Source organism: Plectropomus leopardus, chromosome 22 (assembly GCF_026936395.1).
Source record: "Plectropomus leopardus strain MGB_pleo_1.0 chromosome 22, ASM2693639v1, whole genome shotgun sequence".
In the NCBI taxonomy this organism is placed as follows: domain Eukaryota; kingdom Metazoa; phylum Chordata; class Actinopteri; order Perciformes; family Serranidae; genus Plectropomus; species Plectropomus leopardus.
The window spans coordinates 932,703-949,054 of NC_142197.1; the positions used below are offsets into that span (position 1 = coordinate 932,703).

The 16,352-nt window shown below is 39.2% G+C and overlaps 1 protein-coding gene across 1 annotated transcript in view; it reads right to left on the minus strand.

Annotated features, from left to right (window-relative positions):
* The window catches only part of tmem19 (transmembrane protein 19), a 61,057-nt gene that overhangs the window by 43,789 nt on the left and 916 nt on the right, over positions 1-16,352 (minus strand). Inside the window, exons 2-7 of the mRNA XM_088072394.1 lie at positions 14,638-14,785; positions 12,397-12,510; positions 9,867-10,004; positions 9,112-9,188; positions 6,334-6,511; positions 4,447-4,656 (exon numbers count right to left, since the gene is read on the minus strand). Coding sequence (XP_087928520.1) covers positions 4,447-4,656; positions 6,334-6,511; positions 9,112-9,188; positions 9,867-10,004; positions 12,397-12,510; positions 14,638-14,767 — 847 coding nt within the window. The 5' untranslated portion in view covers positions 14,768-14,785. The remainder of the gene's footprint in view (positions 1-4,446; positions 4,657-6,333; positions 6,512-9,111; positions 9,189-9,866; positions 10,005-12,396; positions 12,511-14,637; positions 14,786-16,352) is intronic.

Here is a 16,352-nt window from a genome sequence, read left to right on the forward strand (position 1 = left end):
CTACAAGCTATTCTATGTCATTTTTTGCTATTTTTAGGAGGGGTCGAACTTTGACTTTTTTTCGACATATTGCCTTGTTGGCCATTTTTTTCGACATGCTAAATTTTTTGGTTTTTGCACTTTTTTGGCATTTATTCCCACTTTGTATTATATAACACGTCTCTACGAGCTATTCTATGTCAGTTTCAGCCATTTTTAGGAGGGGTCAAAATTTGACTTTTTTCGACATACTATACTATTGCCTTGTTGGCCAATTTTCTGACATGTTAATTTTTTTGATTTTTGCACGTTTTTGACCTTTATTCCCACGTTGCATACTATAACTCGTCTCTGCGAGCTATTCGATGTCATTTTTAGCCATTTTTAGCAGGGGTCGAAATTTGACTTTTTTCCACATACTATACTATTGCCTTCTTGGCCATTTTTTTCGACATGCTAAATTTTTTGGTTTTTGCACTTTTTTGGCCTTTATTCCCACTTTGTATTATGTAACACGTCTCTACGAGCTATTCTATGTCATTTTTAGCCATTTTTAACAGGGGTCGAAATTTGACTTTTTTCGACATACTATACTATTGCCTTGTTGGCCAATTTTCTGACATGTTAAATTTTTTGATTTTTGCACTTTTTTGGCCTTTATTCACACTTTGTATACTATAACGCGTTTCTACGAGGTATTCTATGTCAGTTTCAGCCATTTTAGGAGGGGTCAAAATTTGACTTTTTTCGACATACTATACTATTGCCTTGTTGGCCAATTTTCTGACATGTTAAATTTTTTGATTTTTGCACTTTTTTGGCCTTTATTCACACTTTGTATACTATAACGCGTCTCTACGAGCTATTCTATGTCAGTTTCAGCCATTTTTAGGAGGGGTTAAAATTTGACTTTTTTTTGACATACTATACTATTGCCTTGTTGGCCATTTTTTTCGACGTGCTAAATTTTTTGTTTTTTGCACTTTTTTGACCTTTATTCCCACGTTGCATACTATGACGCGTCTCTACGAGCTATTCTATGTCATTTTTAGCCATTTTTAGCAGGGGTCGAAATTTGTCTTTTTTCGACATACTATACTATTGCCTTATTGGCCATTTTTTTTGACATGCTAATTTTTTTGGTTTTTGCACTTTTTTGACCTTTATCCCCACTTTGTATTATATAACGCGTCTCTACAAGCTATTCTAGGTCATTTTTAGCTATTTTTGGGAGGGGTCAAAATTTGACTTTTTTCGACATACTATACTATTGCCTTCTTGGGCATTTTTTTCGACATGCTAAATTTTTTGGTTTTTGCACTTTTTTGGCCTTTATTCCCACGTTGCATACTATGACACGACTCTACAAGCTATTCTATGTCATTTTTAGCTATTTTTAGGAGGGGTCAAAATTTGACTTTTTTCGACATACTATACTATTGCCTTATTGGCCATTTTTTTTTGACATGCTAATTTTTTTGTTTTTTGCACTTTTTTGGCCTTCATCCCCACTTTATATACTATAACGCGTCTCTACGAGCTATTCTATGTCATTTTTAGCAATTTTTAGCAGGGGTCAAATTTTGACTTTTTTTGACATGCTATACTATTGCCTTCTTGCCATTTTTTTGACATGCTGAATCATTTGGTTTTTGCACTTTTTTGGCCTTCATCCCCACTTTATATACTATAACGCGTCTCTACAAGGTATTCTATGTCATTTTTAGCAATTTTTAGCAGGGGTCAAATTTTGACTTTTTTTGACATACTATACTATTGCCTCCTTGGCCATTTTTTTGACATGCTAAATTGTTCAGTTTTTGCACTTTTTTGGTCTTCATTCCCACTTTGTATACTATAATGCGTCTCTACGAGCTACTCTATGTCATTTTTAGCCATTTTTAGGAGGGGTCAAAATTTGCCTTTTTTTTGACATATTATGAGGTTTGGGGCCTTTTTTGTCTTTTATCCTTACTTTGTATACCATAACGCGTCTCTACAAGCTATTCTACGTCATTTTCAGCCATTCTTAGGAATAGTTTAAGTTTGAATTTTTTCGACATACTACATTATTGCCTTCAAGGCCATTTTTTTGACATGCTAAAATATTAGTTTTTTAGCCTGTTTTGGACTTTAATTTCACTTTGTATACAATAACACGTCTCTACAAACCATTCTATTTCGTCTTCAGCTGTCTTTAGGGACGGTCAAAACTTTAGATTTTTTGCCACAATAAATTATTGGTGATTTTGGCCTTTTTTTTTTTACATTCAAAATTATGAGGTTTTTGGTCTTTTTTGGCCTTTATTTCCCATTTAAATATTCTGACAAGTCTCTACAAGATATAATAAGAAGTTTTCAGCCATTTTTTTGACACATCAAAATTTGACGTTTTTCGTCACAGTATTCTACTATTCTTTTTGGCCATTATTTTGTCATCATAAATTATGAGTTTTTTGGCCTTTTATGGCCTTTATTTCCATGTTTTATACGATGAATATTACACTGTGTGGTTTTAGGCCAGTTTTTCAACATGCTAAATTATGACATTTTTGGCCTTTTTTCCAACATTGTATGCTATTACGCAACTCTACAAGGTATAATAAGTCGTAATCATCCATTTCTTGGATATGTCAAAATCTGACATTTTTCACCGTACTATAGTGTGCAGATTTCTGCCTTTTTTTCAACATTTAAATTATGATGTGTGTCTCTACAAGCTATTCTATGTCTTTTTTAGCCATTTTTAGGAGGGTCAAAATTTGACTTTTTTCAGCATACTATACTACTGCCTTTTTGGCAATTTTTGTTTGACATGCTAAATTATTTGGTTTTTGGCCTTTTTTCCCCACATTGTATGCTATGACGCATCTCTACAAGCTGTAATATGTCGTTTTCCAACATTTTTTTAACATGTCAAAATTTGACGTTTTTGGCCATACTATACATATATAGTATAGTATATTATATTATATTATAGTATATATATATATATATATATATATATGTATATGTATGTATGTATGTATATTGTATGCCATGATGCGACTCTACAAGCTATAATATGTCATCTTTTGACATTTTTTGGACATGTCAAAATTTTATGTTTTTGGCTATGCTGTATTTGGCCATGACAATGAAATTTTTGACCAGTTTTTGTCAACATACTTTGACGTTTTTAACCAGATTTGATCGACATACTGTACTATAACATTTTTCACCCGATTTTGTTATTTTTGAATAGTTTCCATCAACATACTATACTATGTTATTTTTGACCAGTTTCGCGACATACTGTACTTTGACATTTTTGACCAGTTTCACCGACATACTGTACTTTTTGACCAGTTTTTGTTGATATACTATACTTTTTCACCAGTTTTGGTTGACATACTATACTATGACGTTTCCCACCAGATTTTGTCATTTTTGGCCAAATTTAATAGTTGATGGACTTTAATAATCTCACTGTTCTCTTCATTTATAATAATTAATGTTTCCCTAATTGAATTGTTGCATAAATATGTATATGTCTTTGTGTGTACATGTGTATGTGTGTACATTTATGCATATGTTTCATCATCACTTTTGGTGTCCAATTTTTGAGTTTCTCTTCTGGAAAGCACTTTGTGCTTTTGCTTGAGAAGTGCTCAACAAATAAAGTTATTATTATTATTATTATTATTATCACATTTCATTGCTCTGTATAGCACTTTGAATTACCTTGTTGTATGAAATGTACTATACAAATAAAGCTGCCTTGCCTTACCTAGATTTCATTGACTGACGTTTTTGAAAAGATTTTCAGATTCAGATTCAGATTCATTCTTTATTGTCCTCTTAGAGGAAATCTGTCTTCACAGTCTGTACACATACACAACAACAATCACAGACATTACAAAGAAACACAAGACATTAAAGAGTGCCCAAGCTATTTAGAGCCCTTAAAGCTGAGGGCACGAAACTCTTCCCAAAGCAGCTTTTCTTGCATACTGGCTGCCTGTATCGACGGCCAGAGGGAATGAGGATGAAGCATGGGTTCAGGGGCTGGCAAGGGTCGTGTGCTATTCTATCTACATATTTTACTGTGAAATTTTGTGGCCAGATAATTTCAACATAATATACTATGACGCTGGTCACAGTGACCTTTGACAACCAAAAAGTAATCCCTCCATCATTGACTCCAAGTTGAGATTTGTGCCTAATTTGAAGAAATTCACCCACTGCACTGAAAACACAATGCCTTTGTCCATGAGTATCGCCGGCATGCTCAGAGTTTTGGGCATTCCTGATTTACTGCAGGTTTTCAAGGCAAAAAAAACTCAATGTGCTCAGTGGCATTACTACTGAGTTTGCATTCATAACATATTCTCTTAGAATATGTCACTCATAGATTGACTAATGACTTACAAAAAATTGCTAACAAGGTTAAAAGAGGGGGGCGTACCACCGTACATCTGGTCCTACCTGAGTATTGCATGTGAGCTCCAAGGAAAGAGTCCAGCATTGATCCCAGCAGGCCAGCCACACCGCCGTACACCATGATGGGCCACTGGGGGTCCGCCAGGTGCAGGTCGCTCACTAACAGAAGCTGTGTTGCATAGTAAGCTGCGCCCACTGAGAACCCGCCGAGGAAGCTGGCGACTAGTCCGACGGTTGTGACACCTCCATTTGTTCCTTGACGGCACAAGAGCAGAAAAAATTACAACTAAAGTAGATGCAAATAAAAAAATTAACCAGTATGACCATTTTCTGTCCATATAACAAATATAATCAAGAACATTTAAGGGTAAAATTGAGGGAAAACATCAATTCCTATTTTCTGGATTTCCCCAAACAGACTGACCCTCAATACAAAGAAACTGTGTGTACCCGTTCACTTTTGCCTCCACAGTCTGTGTAAGTCAACACATACAGCTATTCACACTGAGATCACGCTTCTGCTCAGATTCAGTTGACTGTATCAAAGACTGGAAAAATTAATTTCACATCAATAATATCACAGCAAACACTGACCTGATGGCACTAAAATCGCAGGCACTGTTGCCACTGCATCTCCTCTGTAATGTGCTAAAGTAGCATTTAACCACAGACTGATAGTGATTTCATTTGCAAATGTTTTACTGTCGCTGGTGCCGAAACATATAAAAAGTGAAGTCTGATAAACAAGGCAGAGCAATAGAAAACAGAAATAAATGCTCTAAACTAGAATTACTGCCTCCGTGAAGTCAAGTTGCAGTTAGAGTTTATATTCACACATCTTCCCCCAGCGGCACAGAAGATCTCTACAATTACCACAGTTTCCGTTGCGAATCAGTTCATAACTGAGTCAAGTGAATGTTTGTGCCAAATCTGAAACAGTCCCTCAAGGTGTTCCTGAGATATTCTGTTCTTTAGAATACCACAGACGAGGTCCCACTGACCTTGACCGGTGACGACCAAAATCTTATCACTTCATCTAGACTTAAATCGAACAGTTCATCCTTACATTAGGTTTTCTTAAGATATCACATTCACGAGAACGCTGCAGTCAGAGTCACAGTGACCTTGAATCTAATAAGATCATCGTTGAGTCCAATTGGATGTTTATATCAAAGTTGAAGAACTCTCTTCAAGGCCTTCTTTAGATATTGTGCTTAGAAGGATGAGATGGATGCAAGGTCAGAGTGACCTTGACCTTTGACCACCAAAATCTAACAGATCATCACATCCAAGTGGATTTTTGTGCCAAATTTGAAGAACTCCCTTATAGGCCTTTTTTGGATTTAAAAGGATGAGAAAGTTTTAAGATCAGCGTGACCTTGACCTTCAACCACCAGAATCTAACCAGTTCATCCCTGAATCAAAATGAATGTTTGCGCTAAATTTGAAGAAGTTCCTTAAAGGTGTTCTTGAGTTGTCAAGTTCATGCAAATGACCTTCACCAACAAAAATCTTAGCAGTTCATCGCTGAGTCAAGTGAATCTTTGTGTTTGAAACATTCCCTTAAGGTGTTCCTGGGATAACCATGGCCTTTGGCATCCAAAATGTAATCATTTCATTGTAGACTCAAGTCTAATCACTTCATCGTTATTGTGTCAAATTTGTAAAACTTTGTATCAAATTTTAAAAACTCCCTCAGGGTTTTCTTAAGATATTGCATTCATGAGAATGCAATAGACAAAGCCACAGTGACCTTGACCTTCAACCACCTAAATCTAATCCTCCCATCCTTGACTCGACGTTGGTGTTTGTGCAAAATGCGTCATTTGTGTCAAAAATGGCTATGGCCGGTGCTGAGGTACAATAAAAGTTACAAGTTTGTAAAAGACAACAGACACAGTTAGTCTTGTCACCTTCACTAGAGCCTCTCACCTGCTGGGACCTCCTTCCAGGTGGTGATGAGTCTCGGCTGTGATTGGCTGAGGACGGGCCCCACCTCTGACGCCCAGGTGTCCCCTGTGCTGCATGCAAGGGCCCCCAGCAGAGAGAGACACATCCAGGAGGCCGAGTACTGTTTGCTGAAATCAACGGGGATCTCACCTGGACCCACCTGGAACAGGGCCGACATTTTAATGAGCAGAACCCGGAAATAAACATCTGTATATTACAGGAAGCATTTTGAGGATTTACAAGTTGTCTTTTGTCATTTCAGCTGCTTTGTTTGTTCAATGTAACTACAGACATTAACCTATTAGGGCCCGCTTTAATATCACACACACTCGTAGAACACTGCGCTTTTCAAAATCAAGCTTTAAAAATATTATAAATTAAAATGATTTTCAGAGTCCGCATTACTGCAGATGCCACACCGATCCGCCTGTCGATCTCTCGCTCCATCCTTCTCTCACTCGTGAACAAGACCCCAAGGTACTTAAACTCCTCCACTTGGGGCAGGATCTCATCCCAGATCTGGAGGGGGCACTGCACCCTTTTCCGGCTGAGAACCATGGCCTCGGATTTGGAGGAGCTGATTATTATCCTAGCTGCTTCACAACCGGCTACAAACCGATCCAGTGAGAGCTGAAGGTCACGGCCTGATGAAGCCAACAGGACCACATCATCTGCAAAGAGCAGCGACCCAATCCTGAGGTCACAAAACCGGGCCCCTTTAAGGCCTGAAATTCTGTCCATAAAAGTTATGAACAGAATTGGTGACAAAGGGCAGCCCTAGCAGAGTCCAACCCTCACTGGAAACGAGTCCGACTTAGTGCCGGCAATGCGGACCAAGCACTGGCACTGGTCGTACAGGGAACGGACAGCCCATATCAGGGGGTCTGATACCCCATACTCCCGGAGAACCCCCCACAAGACTCCCCGAGGGACACGGTCGAATGCCTTCTCCAAGTCCACAAAGCACATGTGGACTGGTTGGGCAAACTCCCATGCACCCTCAAGGATCCTACTAAGGGTCCAGAGGTGGTCCACAGTTCCATGACTGTAACGAAAACCGCATTGCTCGTTCTGAATCCCAGGTTCGACTATCCGGCACACCCTCCTCTCCAGTACCCCTGAATAGACCTTACCAGGGAGGCTGAAGAGTGTGATCCCCCTGTAGTTGGAACACACCCTCCGGTCCCCCCTTCTTAAAAAGAGGGACCACCACCCCGGTCTGCCAGTCCAAGGGCACTGCCCCCAACTTCCACACAATGTAGCAGAGTCGTGTCAACCATGGCAGCTCCATAACATCCAGGGCCTTAAGGAACTCTGGGCGGATCTCATTCACCCCCGAGGACCTGCCACCGAGGAGCTTTTTGACCACCTCGGCAACCTCAGCCCCAGAGATGGAGGAGCCCACTCCCGAGTCTCCAGGCCCTGCTTCCTCACCAGAAGGTGTGTCGGTGGGATTGAGGAGGTCTTCAAAGTATTCTTTCCATTGATCCACAACGTCCCAAGTTGAGGTCAGCAGCACACTGTCCCCACCACACACAGTGTTGACAGGGCCCTGCTTCCCCCTCCTGAGACGCCGGATGGTGGTCCAGAACCTCTTCGAAGCCATCTCGAAGTCGTTCTCCATGGCCTCACCGAACTCCTCCCACAACTGGGTTTTCGCCACGGCGACTGCCGTAGCTGCACTCTGCTTGGCCTGCTGGTACCTGTCTGCTGCCTCCGGTGTCCCACAGGCCAAGAAGGCCCGATAGGACTCTTTCTTCAGCTTGATGGCACCCCCCATCGCCGGTGTCCACCAACGGGTTCGGGTGTTGCCGCCATGACAGGCACCGACCACCTTGCGGCCACAGCACTAATCGGCCGCCTCAACAACGGAGGCACGAAACATGGCCCACTCGGACTCAATGTCCCCCGCCTCCCCCAGGACATGGTCGAAGCTCTCCTGGAGGTGAGAGTTGAAGCTCCTTCTGATGGGAGACTCTGCCAGATGTTCCCAGCAGACCCTCGCAATGTGTTTGGGTCTGCCAGGTCTGACCGACGTCCTCCCCCACCATCGGAGCCAACTCACCACCAGGTGGTGATCAGGTGACAGCTCCGCCCCTCTCTTCACCCAAGTGTCCAAGACATGCGGCTGCAAGTCCGACGACACGACCACAAAGTCCATCATCGAACTGCGGCCTAGGGTGTCCAGATGCCAAGTGCGCATATGGACACCCTTATGCCTGAACATGGTGTTCGCTATGTTCAATCTGTGGCAAACACAAAAGTCCAATAACAAAACACCACTCGGGTCCTTTTAATGTTTATCCTTTAATAAAAAAAAATTTCATTTTATGCTCTCAATTTTATTTTTTTTTTCCTGACTTATTGGAAATGGTACAAAATATCAACAGTTTTCAAGAAACTGAATTAGAAATTCCAGTATCGTGACATTTCCTCAAAGGAACTCGCATAAATTCAATGTATTTGTACTTTAATTTATGCTACCTTTTCCATCACCATATCTCAAAGGTTAAGGTAAATATTGTACTTTTTGCTGCAGTATATTTGTTTGATAAACTACATTTTGCTGATACATACTTCTTAAAAAAATGAGTATTAGTATTTTTACTTTAGTGAAGGATTAAATACTTCTTTCAACACTGCCTATGGAAATAGAGAAACCTTCTTCAGTAAATAGAGTGTGTGTGTGTGTGTGTGTGTGTGTGTGTGTGTGTGTGTGTGTGTGTGTGTGTGTGTGTGTGTGTGTGTGTGTGTGTGTACCTCGATCATGTAGAGCAGTGCCAGCTCTGTGGGAACTCCTCCGTTACAGAAGACCTGGACCCAGTTCCTCTGCCCCCCTGACACAAACACAACAATTACTACATATATCAGGGTTCATACCTCATTTCAGGCGTATCTTTTTATTTTCTTTTTTTTTACTAAAATCCAAACTAGGGACAGGAGTTGGACATTAGCAACAGCTCTAATATCTATATCCAATCCAAATTTATTTATGAAGCACATTTGAAACCACAGAGTCAAACTGACTTAACATAATAAATAAAATAGCATAAATATCATTTGAGAGGACATACAAAAAACTTTACAAAAAGGCAATAAAACCACAATATATACATGTATAACTGTATGTGTGTGTATATATATATTTATTTAAACAAATATATACATATATATGTATCTGTATATACATACATATAAAGCTTGTTAGTAACAGGCTGAAGTTTAATGTGAATTTGCATTGTCCCCATCAAAGAAACTATAAAAAATAAAATAAAATAAAAAATCCTGAGCAATTTAATCATAATAACTTGATGAAAAAAACTATACATATATAACAGTTTATGTGGTTGATTTAAATTTATTGGACTTTCTAAGCATTTTCATAAAAAATGGGTTATTTTCAAGGTATCCCTTTGTATTAACTTAATTTATCTTCAACTTCAATGACCATGTGCAAACTCCGATCCAATATATAACTTTTTTTTTTTTAAAGAGCACAGCTTCACGTCTCTCACCTTCTTTGTACTCGGCGTCTATTTTCTTCTTCTGCGCTCCTCCCCAGCGGGTCAGTTTGGAGGAGGTGAGGAAGAAGGCCAGCAGGGCGGAGAAGAAGCTGTAGTTGGCCATCGTCAACACGAATCCCACCAGGAGGGCTGAGAAAAACATTTCACATCAGAGAGAAAGTCTGAATCCTCCATACAGGTTTTAAAAATGAACCTCACAGGACAAATCCAACACGCGGACTCAACACTCCTGCCTCCAGCCTGTGTTTTTTAACTTTTACTCCAAAATATCCGCTTCTTGGAAATCGAAAATAACTTTCATCTTTGTCTGCAGAACACAAAGGCATCCTTCAGCATTTTAATAAACCAAACCAATAGCAATGATCTCATGTGTCTTAAAATCCAGCAGAAGGCCATTTTCCGGCTTGATCTGTTAAAATTATTAAAAGCTTTAGTGAGAAAATGTGATCCACAAAACTTGAAACAAACCTTTTATGTTGAATCTGATGAAAAATCTCAGTTGATGTCTAACCGATTCAGCTGCTTTATTAAAACACGACCAGAACCAAAAGAGAAAACCGCTGCTGACACGTTTGAATGTTTGCGACAGACTCTTTGGCTGTAAAGAGCTGAAGTGATATTTGGCAGATTTTCCAGCAGATTTGGATGAAACCAGCGTGGGCAGTTTGTGTGAATGAACTGCAGTAAACTTCTCGGACCTCGTCGCTCGGATCTTCATCGTCCCTCAGGGTCAAACTACAGACTGTACATCCCAGCTGACAGGGAACGTTCCCACAACATTCGCTAATATTACCTACAAGTTACTATAACGTTTTAAAGAAAACATTTTCATCTAACGTTCAAAGAACATTTTAAGGATCATTTAAAATAATGTTCCTGGGCTGCAACACTTTGGGGATGTTTTGGTGATGTTGAGAGGTGACAGACCAGACAATGTTCTTTTTACAAAACGTTCCAACAATGTTGGAAAAAACACAACACATAATAAAACAAACAAACAAAAAATAAACAAAACAAAACAAAACACAAAACAAACAAAACAAAAAATAAAACAAACAAAAAATAAATAAAACAATACAAAACAAAAAATAAAACAAACAAAAAATAAATAAAACAAAACAAAACATGAAACAAATTAAAACAAATTAAAACAAATACTAAAATAAAACTAAACAAACAAAACCAAAAACAAAACCATAACAACACAAAACAAAACAAAACAAAAAACAAAACAAAACCACAACACAAAACAAAACAAAACAAAACAAAACAAAAAACAAAACAAAACCACAACACAAAACAAAATAAAATATAAAACAAAACAAAACAATATAAAAAAACATACAACAAAATATTTTTAAAAACTCACAACACAACGAAAGATAAAAAACAACACAAAAACAACAAAACAAAGCAAAAACAAAATAATATAAAAAACAAAAAAACAAAACCCAAAAGAAATAAACAAAACAAACTGCAACAAAACAACAAACAACACAACAATATATATATTTAAAAAAAACACAAAAAACAAAAGAGAAAAAAGCACAATAGAAGGCTTGATGACATCAGTCTTTTTTTTCTGGACATTTCCGGGGCTTTGGGCCTTCACTGGATAGGACAGAGAGGAAGTGTGAAAGGCAGGGAGAGAGGGGCCGGCATGCAGCAAAGGGCCGAGGCTGGAGTCGAACCTGCGACCGCTGCAGCGAGGATTCTGATAATCATGCCGATTAGGGAAACATTTTATTGAAGGCTGGTAAAAACCTGTAAAACGCTGCGGTCTGATTGAGTATGACTCAGTGTCCACGAGCCTCTTAGAGCTTTTGATGATATCTGATTTCTCTGCAGCGTGGAAGGATTCGGGACCTCGAATGGTTTTAGTGACCCATCAGCCTCATTTACTGCGCTCTTTTATGACTGCATGCTCGAGGACTTCTTGTGATTGCGGTGAAAAAGTCAAGTGTTACAAAATCGTTCAAGAATACCATAAAAAGTCAGGTGTCAGATGTGCCAACAGAATACCGCCCGTCTGCACCGAGCTCCGCGAAACAGCCCCGACGGCTCAGATGTTCTGCAGAGTCCTCCTTTTTATCACGATTATATCTCGTTGGTGCAACCTGTACGCTAACAAACAGGCTTTATGTGGGGTGAGCAAAACTTCTGAGCTCAATATTTAAAAAAAAACACTCAGAACTCAGATTATAGGACATTATAATTGTAAAGTTCTGCTTTTTCTGGCAACATGTGAACGCTGAGACCGAACCAAAACACTAAAGCTGTCAGCCAAAAAAAAACCAAAATCACACTTGATGGAGTCGAGGGGAGCTGCAGGTCACATGGTTATTCTCCGTGACTTCATCCTCTCACAAATCAGTCACTCAGTTCACTGATGATGAAAAGTATTTACGCTTGCAGCCTTAAAAACGGTTAAACACACACACACACACACACACACACACTCACACACACTCACACACACACACACACACACACACACACACTCACACACACACACACTCACCTCCCAGGGCTCCAGAGTAGTTGAGGCTGCGTCTCTTGAGCGCTCTGATGGTCAGCACCAGAGGAACCAGGATGGAGAAGAGCCATCGCCACGGTGACACAGGCTGCAGTGTTCCTGCAAACACACACACACACACACACACACACACAAAAACTCAGACCGCCGTCACAATCGGTGTGACATTTCTCCACTCTGCAGATTTTACACATTTGGTGAATGAGAGGATCAACTGACGGCGGAACAAAACCTCCTCAGTTTGTGACGCTGAGCGCTGAACACGTGCTGCTGGCAGCTTCACTGTGACGCTGCACACAGATTCACACATGACGGATCATTATTTAGACATGCAAGCCCAACTGGCTGAAACTAGAGACCAGAGATACTCAACTTACAGCCTGTGGGCCAAATCTGGCCCCTGATATTGTGCCTGGTGGCCCCCCAACCACTTTCTAACTCCCAATAAAAATAAAGTGATTCACACTGGGAACTGTTTCTGTACTTTTAGTTTACATAAGGTGCCAGAGCGCAAAAAACAGCATAAAAATGCACGAAACTGCATAAAACCTAGAAATGTCCTAAAATCATAGAAATGTACACATGCAAGTGCACAATGCAGCAGCGTTATAAAAATAAAGTTTGTTATTATCATTTTTACTATTATTCAGAGGAAATAGTTGCACATCGGTCCAATCTCATGCCAAACGTCCTCAGCTGCAAACACAAGCCAACTGTCCTGATGGACGCGCCAAAGAGACCATCTGCATGTCAACTTTGAATATTCATAAATCATTTGTAAGTGCTGCAGCTTTGCAACGTACACAAAAATGTGTGAAGAAACTTTTGTTCACTTCACTGTGGTACAAATAACGAAGTCCATCACTCTGTTTTTATCAAAAAATGTTAAACTGATTAAACCGTCTCCTCTTACATTTTTGGCTCAATTGACAACAAACTCGCTGCAGGGCGTCTTCAGACTGTCCGACACAAACCATCCACGCAGACTTTTGATTTATCGAAAACTGAGCCTACAACGCATCAGCACTGTAAACGCTGCTGGAAGTATATACTCGCAAACGCTGCTTAATAAATCCTAAAGATTAGGAAAAAATGCTAATGTTGCTTTCATGGTAGATTAAGTGTGCAACATTTCAGAATTTTATCTCAAAAACTGCATTTTGAATTCTGCCCTCATGTAAACTACTGCAGTCTGTGGGAAAATGGCATCTTCAAACATCAAAATTTCACTTATGGATCAAATCAATCTTTGCACAAACTAATGATCAGCATCTCTCTGCTGTCTGGATGAAGTCTGCAGATTCTCAGAGTTCAGTCTTGATGAGTGAGTTTTTGGACTGACTATGTTTGCTGTTTTGGGAAATTCCCTCACTTGCCATTATACTCGATTCCTCTGATTCTGACTGTTATTTTTTATTGGAGGCAGATGACAACCTCCAGCTCAGATGAAGCATTTATGAGGACATGGTCACGCAGGAACCCTTTCGATCATCTCACTGATAAGAGCATGGCAAAAACTGAACTAGAGCCCAAATCAAACTGGACAAAGTGGAACATTATATGATTTAGGGGAAAACCATTAAAATGATACTGTTGAAGATATTTTTTTTCCCTTCCGGAGAATCTAATGTGGTATTTAGAGAAAAACACATGCTTTGGTTTGACTTTCTCAAAGGACATTTCGGACCAACATTAAACTGTTTCCACTCTTCTATTCACAAAAATGTTTCCTCCAGTGAAAACAAAACTTACAGACTGTCGTGTTAACATTAAACCTTTAAAAACTTGAGCAAACTGGTTGATTTGATTTCTCTTAAAAACAGATGGAAGGCAACGAGCAACTGCACGAGAAATGACCCAAAAGAAATAACTGAAAATTAAAAAAAGAAAAGTAAAAATCAAATACAAACAAGGAAATGACCTGAAAAAAGTGCTAGAAAATTATAAATATTAGATATTTTGTTAAATATCTTGAGACTATAATTCTAACATCATAAACTAGTAACTTTGTATTATTTCTCTGTCTCTCTTTTTTTTAACATTGATTTTTAAGTTATTTTCTTGTCACTTTTTAACCAATTTCTTGCAATTTGCTCAGTGCCTTTTACCATGTTTTTGAATGTAATTCAACCTTTTTGCTCACGTTTCAGAGGTGCAGCACAAGTTAAGATGATGTCCGTCCAGGTTTTGAAGGGTTAAGTGGAGCTGGCGGGGGTGCAGACTCACCGTAGTAGGTGCTGATGGTGAGCGAGACGACCCAGAAGAAGAGGGAGAGAGCCAGAGTGGCACACAGCAGAATCATGTCAGTCATCATCTTGATGTTTTCCTTCATCAGCAGGTCAGAATCAGAGTCCATGCTGAGCGACGGTCCGAGCTGCGCACACACACACACAGACAGACAGAAAGCATTTGATAATAGTCATAATAATGGCCACATTTTTGTGTTGAAATTTGGGGCTCAGCGGCAGGCGGCTGCATGGACCTGCGGGGTGACCTGTGAGTGTGATCAGCTGTTTGTGTTTACACACGACTGGACTCAAAAATAAACGCTGAAGATGATTTTTGTTAGCGATGTATTAGTTGTTGGCTTCTTTTATAACGTCTGCATTCAAATTCAAAATAAAAATTTGAGTGCTTGTTTGATTTTTGTGTTCTGGTTTGTTTGGTTTTTTTTGTTCTGTTGTATTTTTTGTAATATTTTTTCCTTTCTTCTTTTGTTCTGAAGTGAGTCCTCTTTCTGTTTTATGGGGGAAAAGTGAGCATTGTACATCTACTTTTTCTCTTGTTAATGCACATTTTATACCTTTTGTTTTTGTTTGTTGCTCAAAAATAGGCCTTTTTTTAAGGTCATTTGACCATTTGAGGTTTTTTTTGCCTTGCCTAATTTTCTTCCACTTTTCACAATTTTCTGGGTCTTTTTTTTCTTAAGTTGCATTGCTCCCATGCTTTGGAAAGAAATCTGGTCAGTTTGCTTACATTTCAAGGGGTTAATGTTACTGTCGCATTCTGCACCTCCAATAACAATAAAAAATAAAAAAAACTTCATGTAACACAAACTTCAATTGTAAAATACCTTTATTTATGTTGATTATCTTATTTGAATCCTTTATTTGAGGCCGATGTGAGTCTTCAGCAAAGTGGATCAATAAGATTAATCGGCTATCTCAAGTCTTCCTCGGACAACGTTCCCTTTTTTTGTTTCTGTCTTTTCACCGCAGCCCGACAGGGAAGCTGCCGGTGGAAACACAAAGAGGGAATTGTAAACTGAGGAGAGAAACTTTGGAAGAAACCCGCCAGATTCATGGAGACCTCTGAGGCCTGAAATAAATTTCAGGTTTTACAAAAAGGACTTTATTTTTGTTCCTCATCACTTACACTGAGAGTCCCACAGAGAGAAACATTTTAACAGCAACCGAAACCAGTTTCACTGTTCACGCAGACACCCGGCCGTGGAAGTATTTATTGAAGTAAAAGTACTAAAACCAGACAGTGAAAATATCCCACTACAAGTAAATGTCTCATATTCAAAACCTGCCTTCAGTAGAAGTACGCAATGAGCAAAATGGACTCAAAGTAAAAGTTGCAGTTAAAATGTTTGATGCTGTTGATCTGGGTTTTTTTTAATCACTTTGAATCATTTGTCTCGTTTTCATTCAGACGCCGTCGCACGAATCGAAACGCTCAAACTCAGAGCAAACTGGTTTGATTTCTCTAAAAAATTTAACTCCAAAGTTAACTTAATGAGCAACTTGGCGGTGCACGTTCCACAAATTGCAGGAAATTGTTGCATTTGAAGCAAATAAATTAAAGCAAAGAGAAATCATCTAAACAGTATGTATTTATAATTATCATAATTACCTAAAATTATTTGACAGAATCATTGTTAAACATGCTTTAGGTCCTTTCACTTATTGTTTGCCTTTGTGCTTTTGGTTTGTTTG